The sequence below is a fragment of the Balaenoptera musculus genome, chromosome 5 (assembly GCF_009873245.2).
Source record: "Balaenoptera musculus isolate JJ_BM4_2016_0621 chromosome 5, mBalMus1.pri.v3, whole genome shotgun sequence".
In the NCBI taxonomy this organism is placed as follows: Eukaryota; Metazoa; Chordata; class Mammalia; order Artiodactyla; family Balaenopteridae; genus Balaenoptera; species Balaenoptera musculus.
In genome coordinates this window covers 120,819,045-120,832,553 of record NC_045789.1, presented here as the reverse complement: position 1 = coordinate 120,832,553, position 13,509 = coordinate 120,819,045, and the positions used below count along the sequence as shown (strand labels likewise).

Below are 13,509 nucleotides of genomic sequence, written 5' to 3'. Positions count from 1 at the left end.
AGATCAGTGATTATCACTCGGTTGTATGACAAAACCAGCCAAATTCAGTTGGCGTAGTTCATTTAAGGGATACAAGTAGGTAATTAGTCTGGTGAGGGCTTAAGTGCTAACTGCTGTGATGGAAGAATCAGGAAGTAGACTATATAAATTAAGGGGAAAGAATAGGGATCTTTAATTCTGTTGCCTTCTCTTCACTTCCGCTTAAGTAAAACTTTTAGGTAGGTAATATATTCTTGTGGCGAAAAATACATGTAGAGCAGTATTCACAGTGAAGAGCCTGTCCCCTTCCTCAGCCTTGGACCCCAGTCTCTTAGTTCTCCTTAGGTACAGAGGCAATGGTTTCTTTTGGTTACTTTCAGAGATGTTTTTTGCATAAACAAGAATATAAGAATTTGTATACCCCTCTTTGTTATTAAAACAGTAGACTATTTCACACTTGCTACATCTCATTTTTTCTCTAATAATATGTCTTGGATATCATTTTATATAAACACATGAAGCCAGATCTGTCCCATTTTTTTGCCAGTGGCTGCATAACAATCCACTTATAGATGTACCAGAATTATTTACCCACTCTTCTATTGATGGATATTTTGGTAGTTTTCATTCTTCCCTGCTGCCATGCTGCAAGGAGTAAGTTTGTACATACTTTTTTTTGAAGTGGGTATATAATTTTAATCCTAATCTTGTTCTACTCCAGAAAACCTGACTTAAATTCCTAAACCACCTGCAAAATCAAGCCCCAAACTTCCATCCTTCTAGGAAAAAGGAATGGGTATTGGGGCATGACTTCAGCTTTCCCCTGCCAAGCTCAGAAATTTTTCACTTGATGATAACTTAAAGAAAAACTAGGCATCGGCACCATTTAATCACCCGTTCCTAAAAACCTGAGAGAAAATTTTCTATTAAATATTATAACAAAATTGTTATGATCGGGGTATTATGATGCTAGTTCAATACAATAGCATTTTACATCTGTGCAGTATTCAGACCTTAACTTGTTTTTACTTTTGACTTTTTCATACTGAAAACTGTTTATTTATTGACTCTGTGCCTTATTCTTTCAACAGTGTAGAAGAAAGTTTCAAGACTTTGTTTTGGTCAATATTTGGGTTGTCTGAAGTGACTTCCGTTGTGCTCAAATATGATCACAAATTCATAGAGAATATTGGATACGTTCTTTATGGAATATACAATGTAACTATGGTGGTGGTTCTACTCAACATGCTCATTGCTATGATTAATAGCTCATATCAAGAGATTGAGGTAAATCCGCTTCCTACCCACTGTGTCTGTCCTTGCCATTTCGTTCTAACAGCACACTGCGTCTGCTTTTGTGCCCTGTGCTGGAGCGCCTGCTCTTGTCAACAAAGAGGCCTAGACCACAGCAGGGCCTTTCTCTGTGTTTTCCATCTGGATAGGTGGTAATACACCTTCTAGTATCTTCTAGGAGCACAGCAGGGGTCCTCATGCATTTACCATCACTCTGCCTTCTCTCAGGGTAATATTGCTGAATTAGTGTCTAGAAGAAGTATTGGCCATAGGGAAATTATTCTCTCCTACGTTGGCCAGCCAACCATCTGAAAGATCCCAGTAGAGGAATTACTAGATGCCTGGTAAACTTTGATGATGTTCTTTATCTAGTCAGAATTTTTAGTATTCTAGAAATCACTTTATTTTTGTTTGGGATTGGGCTCGATTTGGTGCCTTTCTTCATCACTGGATATATATTTTCTTATGTACTCCAGTTTAGTGTGCTGTATCTCTTTAGCGCTTTACTGTTTGTTAAGTCCATTGAGTCTCTATCTGTGTTTTAGAAACACATTAAGATAGTGTTCTCAAAGCAGAAGTTAGGTCCTCCAGAGATGAAAACTGGTACTCTGAACACCTGCTTGGGTGTAGTAATGGCAGACTGGGCAGTGTGAAATGACTGAGCCAACTTCTTCGAATCATGGACCAGCTCCGTTTCTTCTCTCCATTCTTCCTACCAGATAGAATGTTTATGCCCACCACCAGGGGGCAGCACTGAGGATAAAAGGAGATTAAGACAGAAATAGGCCACTGAGGGCCTTATGTGACATTTGAGTACATATGGCAGACACAGAACCTCGAAAGTGCAATTCATCTGAATGCTGCTGTCTTTTTCCTTTGCCCTTTATAATATGCTGTGTCTACAACCTGGCTTGGATGGGTGTAGATGAGGAGGGGAACGGAGAACTATTGCTGAATACGCAGAATTGGAGGGAGTGGGGAGGGAGGGAGGAATTAATCTTTTCATCCTTCCTCGACCCTGAATTTTTCTTGTGCTTATGCTTTGTTTTTTGGATAGGGGACAGGAAATTCTGGTTAAATTTCAGTGGGTACAGACAGAGGCATATGGAAGAGAAAAAATTTTTAAATATCATGAAAATGATATTACTTAGAATATTATATAGCCCAATAGAGATTATATGCAGATAAATGTATATATGCCACTTTTGTATTTCAAAAGCATAATGTATGTTCATTGGAAGATCAATTACTAGAATATTTAGTTTTTAAAATCAGTTGTTATATTTTTTCTATTTTTGTGACACAGGATGACAGTGACGTAGAATGGAAGTTTGCTCGCTCAAAACTTTGGTTATCGTATTTTGATGATGGAAAAACATTACCTCCACCCTTCAGTCTAGTTCCTAGTCCAAAGTCATTCGTTTATTTCATCATGCGGATCATTAACTTTTCCAAATGCAGAAGGAGAAGGCTACAGAAGGATATAGAAATGGGAATGGGTAACTCAAAGTCCAGGGTAGGTATCAAAAGCTTACTGAGACCTGAAGATAAATGTTTTGTCTTTCTCCTTGTCTTTTGATGTTTGTTCAATAATTTTTATGTGTGAACTTAGAAGATGTTGAAAGTAACTGTCCATTCCATAGTCTTTCATAGACTAATACTTAATATCTTCATAATATATCAAGAAGTCACTTAGTCTATGCCTTGTTTTAGGTCAGAATTTCATGTAAACTACCAAATTAAAAACAAACAAACAAAAAACTTCTTTAACTTGTTAAAAGTAGACAGAAAAGTTATTGCTAGAAAACACTTTGTTTTTTTGTGTGTGTTCCATGCTTCTCAATTGTTATTCTGAAGTTAAATAGTTCTAACATTACATTTTTCTCTTGGTTGTATATATAGTTCACCACCAACATATTATTCTTATTTGTAGAAACTGTTTATTGGGCTAAATAATCTTTTTTCCTTTAATATCATAAACTTGATACAGGCTTAAGAGCACCCCCAAATATTAACCATAAATACTCCCTTTTATAAATAAGAATGGTTTGTTCTTGAGTCATACTAATTGAGTCATACTTTGATTTTAACAAAGATGAGTTCCATGCTAGCACTTTAGTATCAGGAACTTAATTTGCAGAGGTAGAATTGGTATAGGAGACAGAAGGATGTTGGCAGAACCTCAAATAATAGGGAGTGAAGCAGACAGGAGCAAAATTAAAATATAATTTTGCCTAAAAGTTGTGAAAATGGAGCCCACAAGATAGCAATGTTACCTCCATAAAGTGCATATTTTTTCTCAGTTGATGCTGGGGGAAAAGACAGGATTAGTGCAATTTTATTTCTCACTTTTTAAAAGAGGTGTGCATTTCCAAGATTTGTAATACTCTACATCTTACTCTTTAAGAAGGTAGCCTTTTAAACCTTCTTTGTTTGACCTGAATATGGGCTCCTAAGGCTCTTAGGTTGCAAGACAGTGACTGGCTATGATTTCAAATAATATCTCACTGTATACAGTGAGAAGCAGCATAATGTAAGGAAGAGAGCCTTGGTATTAGACCTGGGTTTCAATTCTGGCTTAAGGCTTAGTAGAAAGTAACATGGATACATCACTTCATTACCCTAAGCCATAATTGTGTCACCTGAAAGAGAGAAAACTTCACAGGGTTATTGTGAGGAGGATATGAGAGGCACAAAATTCCAGCCTCAACAAATATCAGTGCCCTTCCTCATTCACGGTTTACAAAGTGCTTTGCTGTACATTTGAACCTCATGCAACTCTGTGAGGTAGGTATTATTATTCCCATTTTATAGATAAGACCACTGAAGCCATTAAAACAACTCACCTATGCAAGGTCACAAGAGCTAGCCAGTGTGGGGTAGTCGTGGAATTGGCGTTTTCCGGCCTCAGAGGCCTAACTCTTTCTGCTGCACCTGGCTGCCTCCTGCCCAGCAGCTGCGGCTCTGGCTTGGTTACTGCCCCACCTCCTCCCCACCGGCTGTGCCTTTAGCTGCCGCTTAGCTGGTGTCTTAAATGGGCTGGGTTCTAGTTGCCATCCTGAGCAACTCCTGCTACTGCTGAGACGGACTTTGTTTGGAAGGCAATTTGTTTCTCTGGGGATTGATTATTATTCTCGGAGGCTTTATTATTTAAAAGGGAAGCTGTTGAAGCATGGGAACGCACAGCTCCAGCACTTCACACCCTCAAGTTTTCTTTCTGTAGGCAAATGGTTTCACTGACATTTGACTTCATTCCTGATACTGTCATAATGTAGAAGGGGAGAAATACTAACAGGTTAAGAAGAGCACATTCAAGTTGGCTGTGGCTACCTAGACCCCTGTTTTTTTTAAAAAAAAAGCTTGCTCACAGGGATGTGAGGGCGGCAGATGTGCTCTGTTTAAGGGGTCCTCTCCTGCCTGTATTGCAACAGCGGCAGGAAGAACAGCTTTCTTCAGAGACGTTGCTGGAAACAGAAGAAGGTTGAGCACTGATCTTTCAGGAGCCATGCTGCTTGGCTTCCTAGTCTCCCCATATCTGGTTAAAAACTGCCATCTTGGGACTGCCCCGGTGGTCCAGTGGCTAGGACTCCGCGCTCCCATTGCAGCGGGCACAGGTTTGACCCCTGGTCAGGGAACTAAGATCCCGCATGCGGCATGGCACGGCCAGAAAAAAACCCTGCCGTTCTGATTTTATTTCTTAAATTGTTCAGGGAGCTGTTTTTATCTCTTTAATCTTATTAATCTTTATAGATACTCTCTGTGTCCTGAATGTAGTAAACATTTGGAGAAATTATGTTTCTGCTTTTCTTTTTTAGAGGACAGGAAGGAACCGCAAGAAATCAATATAAACGTTTACCTCTAACCTCAGTCAACAGTCAGAGACTGACCTCTAGTGGCAAATAGGAGAATTAACTTTGTTAGCTGAGGTTTTCTCCTGCCACAATCGAAAGAGGGCAAACCCAGGAGGATCCTTACCTATAAGCGCCACTTCCTTCCCTTCTAGTATCCCACCCCTTCCTAAGTTATGACGGTGGGAAGACAGGTGGTGGAGTGAATACATTTTTTTGGATAAAGGGCCCTGCCTTTGAATCACACTGTATAGGTAGCAGCTTATCTGCAAATAAAATACAGGCCCTGTTCACATTCATGAAGGATAGACAGTAACGACTGTCTCCTCTTGCTTTCTGTTCCTACCCACTCAAAAGTTAAACCTTAAAAAGAAAGAGAAAAGAAAAGAAAGCCAAAATACTTTAGTCCAGTTCTCTCCAAAGTGTTGAACCTGGCACAGGCTACTTCCAAGATACTTAGGAAGACGTTTTGTTTTGGCTCATGTTTTAGGATTACAAAATACCAAATGATACCCTATACCCTCTGAACTTGTAGTGTGTATCTGTTCAAGTGTAAGAGAGGACCACAGGCTCAGGAGCAGATAGAGTTGCTTCTGTGCAATTTCTCCTTCTAGATGCCATGAAGACATTTTGATAAATTGTACAAGGACCCCAGGAACAATTATGTTTAACACGAGCCAACTTTTAAAAATATTTTTTGAGTTAAACAGTTCTATTACAGTACATCTGTCCAACATTTTGATAAATGTGAGCGTGTTGCTTACATTAATTTTTGCCTTTGGAAATATATGAAGTCATTCATAAAACTCAGCTTCCACAAGATGTCCCTCGGAAATGTTGACTCCAGAAATGTTATCAGGGAGAATAAAGTAGATTATATTTATGATTTCCAAATAAATGTATTCTAATTTACTAGGTTAATTGTATTTTTTCCTAGTTAAACCTCTTCACTCAGTCTAACTCAAGAGTTTTTGAATCACACAGTTTTAACAGCATTCTCAATCAGCCAACACGTTATCAGGTAAGCATTCATTAGACATATCTCTTTATCTGTATGTAGTTCCACATATGTCTCTGTGTTCATGTGTGTGTGTGTGCGTGTGTGTGTGTGAGAGAGAGAGAAAAGTGAGTAGAATTATTTCTTCAGTTCTTCAGATGTGCTATGAGGGTAGAACAGAACAGAGAAAATGGTATGTTAGAGGGCACTTTAGAAATCAGACTCCAAGTTCTTCCTCTCCTTCTCCTTCTTCTTCTTGCTGTTGTTTTGTTTGTTTGTTTGCTTGATTGAGGAAGAAGAGTTCCTTTGTGACATTGAAAGCAAAGTGTTGCCACAATTTCCGAAGGTCACTTTCATACACCTTGAGCTGGAGAAAGCAGTGGGAGATGTGGTATATTAGGAAAATAATGTTCTCACAGTACAAAAAAACCTGGTACATTTCTCCGGATAATCTGTTTTTCAAATGGAATCTTAGGCTATACTGTTGCATCAGTACTACTTTAAAATATCTGTTGCACTTTGATCTTTGATGTGACATTTCAACACTATTTTCCAACTCAGAAGAGGGTATAGTCCTTCCCATCTGGTTGATCACTTTGACTACCAAATCTTTAGGTTTCTGTTGACTACAAGATCACAAGAATGAGGATCAAAGAATTTATAATGAATGGTAATGTCAATTAATGGGTATACTCCTGTTCATATGATTTTCTTGGAAGCAGCACATTCTGCAAAATTGCTTAGCACACTGACTGTCAGAGTCTTACTTTGTAATGATTATGTATTTAATTTATCAGCCTTCTATTGATGGAAATAGAGGATATTGCCAATATTTAGCTATTACAAGCAATACAAGTAAGTAACCTTGTATACATGATATTTGAAACTTGCAAGCCTATAGAATTGTCTGGTTAAAGTATATGTGCATTTTCATTTTTTAGCTATTTTCAAACTGATTTTTATGGATCTTGTACCCATTTATGTTCTTTTGTTTTTAACATCTTTATTGGAGTGTAACTGCTTTACAATGGTGTGTTAGTTTCTGCTGTATAACAAAGAAAATTAGCTATATGTGTGTGTGTATATATATATATATATATATATATATATATATATATATATATATATCCCCATATCCCCTCCCTCTTGTGTCTCCCTCCCACCCTCCCTATCCCACCCCTCTAGGTGGTCACAAAGCACCGAGCTGATCTCCCTGTGCTATGTGGCTGCTTTCACTAGCTATCTATTTTACATTTGGTAGTGTATATATGTCCATGCCACTCTCTCACTTCGTCCCAGCTTACCCTTCCCCCTCCCCGTGTCCTCAAGTCCATTCTCTACGTCTGTGTCTTTATTCCTGTCCTGCCCCTAGAACCATTTTTTAGAATGATTTTTAGAAACTTTTTTTTTTAGAGTCCATATATATGTGTTAGCATACGGTATTTGTTTTTCTCTTTCTGACTTACTTCACTCTGTATGACAGTCTCTAGGTCCATCCACCTCACTACAAATAACTCATTTTCTTTTCTTTTTATGGCTGAGTAATATTCCATTGTATATATGTGCCACATCTTCTTTATCCATTCATCTGTTGCTGGACACTTAGGTTGCTTCCATGTCCTGGCTATTGTAAATAGAGTTGCAATGAACATTGTGGTACATGACTCTTTTTGAATTCTGGTTTTCTCAGGGTATATGCCCAGTAGTGGGATTGCTGGGTCATATGGTAGTTCTACTTTTAGTATTTTAAGTAACCTCCATACTGTTCTCCATAGTAGCTGTATCAATTTACATTCCCACCAACAGTGCAAGAGGGTTCCCTTTTCTCCACACCCTCTCCAGCATTTATTGTTTGTAGATTTTTTGATGATGGACATTCTGACTGGTGTGAGGTGATACCTCATTGTAGTTTTGATTTGCATTTCTCTAATAATCAGTGATGTTGAGCATCCTTTCATGTGTTTGTTGGCATTCTGTATATCTTCTTTGGAGAAATGTCTATTTAGGTCTTCTGCCCATTTTTGGATTGGGTTGTTTGTTTTTTTGATATGGAGCTGCATGAACTGCTTGTACATTTTGGAGATTACTCCTTTGTCAGTTGCTTCATTTGCAAATATTTTATCCCATTCTGAGGGTTGTCTTTTTGTCTTGTTTGTAGTTTCCTTTGCTGTGCAAAAGCTTTTAAGTTTCATTAGGTCCCATTTGTTTATTTTTGTTTTCATTTCCATTTCTCTAAGAGGTGGGTCAAAAAGGATCTTGCTGTGATTTATGTCAAAGAGTGTTCTTCCTATGTTTTCCTCTAAGAGTTTTATAGTGTCTGGCCTTACATTTAGGTCTTTAATCCATTTGGAGTTTATTTTTGTGTATAGTGTTAGGGAGTGTTCTAATTTCATTCTTTTACATGTAGCTGTCCAGTTTTCCCAGCACTTATTGAAGAGGCTGTCTTTTCTCCATTGTATATTCTTTCCCCCTTTATCAAAGATAAGGTGACCATATGTGCGTGGGTTTATCTCTGGGCTTTCTATAGTGTTCCATTGATCTATATTTCTGTTTTTGTGCCGGTACCATACTGGCTTGATTACTGTAGCTTTGTAGTATAGTCTGAAGTCAGGGAGCCTGATTCCTCCACCTCCATTCTTCTTTCTCAAGATTGCTTTGGCTATTTGGGGTCTTTTGTGTTTCCATACAAATTGTGAAATTTTTTCTTCTAGTTCTGTGAAAAATGCCATTGGTAGTTTGATAGGGATTGCATTAAATCTGTAGATTGCTTTGGGTAATATAGTCATTTTCACACTGTTGAGTCTTCCAATCCAAGAGCATAATGTATCTCTCCATCTGTTTGTATCATCTTTAATTTCTTTCATCAGTGTCTTATAGTTTTCTACATATAGGTCTTTTGTCTCCTTAGGTAGGTTTATTCCTAGGTATTTTATTCTTTCTGTTGCAATGGTAAATCAGAGTGTTTCCTTAATTTCTCTTTCAGATTTTTCATCATTAGTGTATAGGAATGCAAGAGATTTCTGTGCATTAATCTTGTATCCTGTTACTTTACCAAATTCATTGATTAGCTCTAGTAGTTTTCTGATAGCATCTCTTTTTTTTCAAACATCTTTATTGGAGTATAGTTGCTTTACAATTGTGTGTTAGTTTCTGCTTTATAACAAAGTGAATCAGCTATACATATACATATATCCCCATATCTCCTCCCTCTTGCGTCTCCCTCCCACCCTCCCTATCCCACCCATCTAGGTGTTCACAAAGCACTGAGCTGATCTCCCTGTGCCTTGTGGCTGCTTCCCACTAGCTATCTATTTTACATTTGATAGTACCACTCTCTCACTTCGTCCCAGCTTACCCTTCCCCCTCCCCGTGTCCTCAAGTCCATTCTCTACGTCTGCGTCTTTATTCCTGTCCTGACCCAGGTTCTTCAGAGCCTTTTTTTAAATTTTTCATAGATTCCATATATATGTGTTAGCATACGGTATTTGTTTTTCTCTTTCTGACTTACTTCACTCTGTATGACAGACTCTAGGTCCATCCACCTCACTACATATAACTCAATTTCGTTTCTTTTTATGGCTGAGTAATATTCCATTGTATATATATGTGCCACATCTTCTTTATCCATTCATCTGTTGCTGGACACTTAGGTTGCTTCTATGTCCTGGCTATTGTAAATAGAACTGCAATGAACATTGTGGTACATGACTCATTTATTTATTTATTTATTTATTTATTTATTTATTTATTTATTTATTTATTTATGGCTGTGTTGGGTCTTTGCTGCTGCGCGCGGGCTTTCTCTAGTTGCGGTGAGCAGGGGCTACTCTTCGTTGTGGTGTGCGGCTTCTCATTGTCATGGCTTCTCTTGTTGCGGAGCATGGGCTCTAGGCACGCAGGCTTCAGTAGTTGCGGCATGTGGGCTCAGTAGTTGTGGCACGTGGGCTCAGTAGTTGTGGCTTGCAGGCTCTAGAGCTCAGGCTCAGTAGTTGTGGCAAGCGGGCTTAGTTGCTCCATGGCATGTGGGATCATCTTCCTGGGCCAGGGTTCGAACCTGTGTCCCTTGCATTGGCAGGCAGATTCTTAACCACTGCACCACCAGGGAAGCCCACATGACTCTTTTTGAATTATGGTTTACTCAGGGCATATGCCCAGTAGTGGGATTGCTGGGTTGTATGGTAGTTCTATTTTGTTTTTTAAGGAACCTTCATACTGTTTTCCAGAGTGGCTGTATCAATTTACATTCCCACCAATAGTGCAAGAGGGTTCCCTTTTCTCCACACCCTCTCCAGCATTTATTGTTTGTAGATTTTTTGATGATGGCCATTCTGACTGGTGTGAGGTGATTGTAGTTTGATTTGCATTTCTCTAATGATTAGTGATGTTGAGCATCCTTTCATGTGTTTGTTGGCAATCTGTATATCTTCTTTGGAGGAATGTCTATTTAGGTCTTCTGCCCATTTTTGGATTGGGTTGTTCGTTTTTTTGATATTGGGCTGCATGAGCTGCTTGTAAATTTTGGAGATTAATCCTTTGTCAATTGCTTCATTTGCAAATATTTTCTCCCATTCTGAGGGTTCTCTTTTCGTCTTGTTTATGGTTTTCTTTGCTGTGCAAAAGCTTTTAAGTTTCATTAGGTCCCATTTGTTTATTTTTGTTTTTATTTCCATTTCTCTAGGAGGTGGATCAAAAAGGATCTTGCTGTGGTTTATGTCATAGAGTGTTCTGCCTATGTTTTCCTCTAAGACTGATAGCATCTTTAGGATTCTCTATGTATAGTATCATGTCATCTGCAAACAGTGACAGCTTTACTTCTTCTTTTCCAATTTGGATTCCTTTCATTTCTTTTCCTCTCTGACTGCTGTGGCTAAAACTTCCAAAAGTATGTTGAATAATAGTGACGAGAGCAGGCATCCTTGTTCCTGATTTTAGAGGAAGTGGTTTCAGTTTTTTCACCATTGAGAATGATGTTGGCTGTGGGTTTGTCATATATGGCCTTTATTATGTTGAGGTAATTCCCCTCTATCCTACTTTCTGGAGAGTTTTTATCATAAATGGGTGTTGAATTTTGTCAAAAGCTTTCTCTGCATCTATTGACATGATAATATGGTTTTTCTCCTTCAGTTTGTTAATATGGTGTATCACATTGATTGATTTGCATATATTGAAGAATCCTTGCATTCCTGGGATAAACCCCACTTGATCATGGTGTATGATCCTTTTCTTTTTTTTTAATGGAATATAATTTTCCATTTTTAATTTTTAAAAATTTTATACAATTTTAAAAGGTTACTTTCCATTTGCAGTTATTGTAAAATATTGGCTCTATTCCCTGTGTTGTACAATGCATCCTTTTTTTTTTTTTTTTAACATCTTTATTGAAGTATAATTGCCTTACAATGGTGTGTTAGCTTCTGCTTTATAACAAAGTGAATCAGTTATACATATACAATATGTTCCCATTTCTCTTCCCTCTTGCATCTCCCTCCCTCCCACCCTCCCCATCCCACCCCTCTAGGTGGTCACAAAGCACCGAGCTGATCTCCCTGTGCTATGCGGCTGCTTCCCACTAGCTATCTATTTTACATTTGGTAGTGTATATATGTCCATGACACTCTCTTACCCTGTCACATCTCACCCCACCCCCTCCCCATATCCTCAAGTCCATTCTCTAGTAGGTCTGTGTCTTTATTCCCGTCTTGCCACTAGGTTCTTCATGGCCTTTTTTTTTTCCCTTAGATTCCGTATATATGTGTTAGCATACTGTATTTGTTTTTCTCTTTCTGACTTACTTCACTCTGTATGACAGACTCTAACTCCATCCACCTCATTACAAATACCTCCATTTCATTTCTTTTTATGGCTGAGTAATATTCCATTGTATATATGTGCCACATCTTCTTTACCCATTCATCTGTCGATGGACATTTAGGTTGCTTCCATGTCCTGGCTATTGTAAATAGAGCTGCAATGAACATTTTGGTACATGACTCTTTTTGACCTATGGTTTTCTCAGGGTATATGCCCAGTAGTGAGATTGCTGGGTCGTATGGTAATTCTATTTTTAGTTTTTTAAGGAACCTCCATACTGTTCTCCATAGTGGCTGTATCAATTTACATTCCCACCAACAGTGCAAGAGTGTTCCCTTTCCTCCACACCCTCTCCAGCATTTATTGTTTCTAGATTTTTTGATGATGGCCATTCTGACTGGTGTGAGATGATATCTCATTGTAGTTTTGATTTGCATTTCTCTAATGATTAAGGATGTTGAGCATTCTTTCATGTGTCTGTAGGCCATCTGTATATCTTCTTTGGAGAAATGTCTATTTAGGTCTTCGGCCCATTTTTGGATTGGGTTGTTCGTTTTTTTGTTATTGAGCTGCATGAGCTGCTTGTAAATCTTGGAGATTAATCCTTTGTCAGTTGCTTCATTTGCAAATATTTTCTCCCATTCTGATGGTTGTCTTTTGGTCTTGTTCATGGTTTCCTTTGCTGTGCAAAAGCTTTTAAGTTTCATTAGGTCCCATTTGTTTATTTGTTTTCTTATTTCCATTTCTCTGGGAGCTGGGTCAAAAAGAATCTTACTGTGATGTATGTCATAGAGTGTTCTGCCTATGTTTTCCTCTAAGAGTTTGATAGTGTCTGCCCTTACACTTAGGTCTTTAATCCATTTTGAGTTTATTTTTGTGCATGGTGTCAGGGAGTGTTCTAATTTCATACTTTTACATGTACCTGTCCAATTTTCCCAGCACCACTTATTGAAGAGGCTGTCTTTTCTCCACTGTATATGCTTGCCTCCTTTATCAAAGATAAGGTGACCATATGTGTGTGGGTTTATCTCTGGGCTTTCTATCCTGTTCCATTGATCTATATTTCTGTTTTTGTGCCAGTACCAAACTGTCTTGATTACTGAAGCTTTGTAATATAGTCTGAAGTCAGGGAGCCTGATTCCCCCAGCTCCATTTTTTGTTCTCAAGATTGCTTTGGCTATTCGGGGTGTTTTGTGTTTCCATACAAATTGTGAAATTTTTTGTTCTAGTTCTTTGACAAATGCCAGTGGTAGTTTGATAGGGATTGCATTGAATCTGTAGATTGGTTTGGGTAGTAGAGTCATTTTCACAATGTTGATTCTTCCAATCCAGGAACATGGTATATCTCTCCATCTATTTGTATCATCTTTAATTTCTTTCATCAGTGTCTTATAATTTTCTGCATACAGGTCTTTTGTCTCCTTAGGTAGGCTTATTCCTAGATATTTTATTCTTTTTGTTGCAATGGTAAACGGGAGTGTTTTCTTAATTTCACTTTCAGATTTTTCGTCATTAGTGTATAGAAATGCAAGAGATTTCTGTGCATTAATTTTGTATCCTGCTACTTTACCAAATTCATTG

At 38.2% G+C, this 13,509-nt stretch overlaps 1 protein-coding gene across 3 annotated transcripts in view; it reads left to right on the top strand.

Annotated features, from left to right (window-relative positions):
* Positions 1–13,509, top strand: part of TRPC3 (transient receptor potential cation channel subfamily C member 3) — an 87,380-nt gene that overhangs the window by 47,126 nt on the left and 26,745 nt on the right. For 2 of the 3 annotated variants that reach the window (XM_036851954.1, XM_036851955.1), the window contains exons 8-10: positions 1,071–1,266; positions 2,579–2,788; positions 6,058–6,141. In XM_036851954.1, the coding sequence (XP_036707849.1) occupies positions 1,071–1,266; positions 2,579–2,788; positions 6,058–6,141 (490 nt within the window). The remainder of the gene's footprint in view (positions 1–1,070; positions 1,267–2,578; positions 2,789–6,057; positions 6,142–13,509) is intronic. The other variant, XM_036851956.1, reaches the window with a different exon arrangement.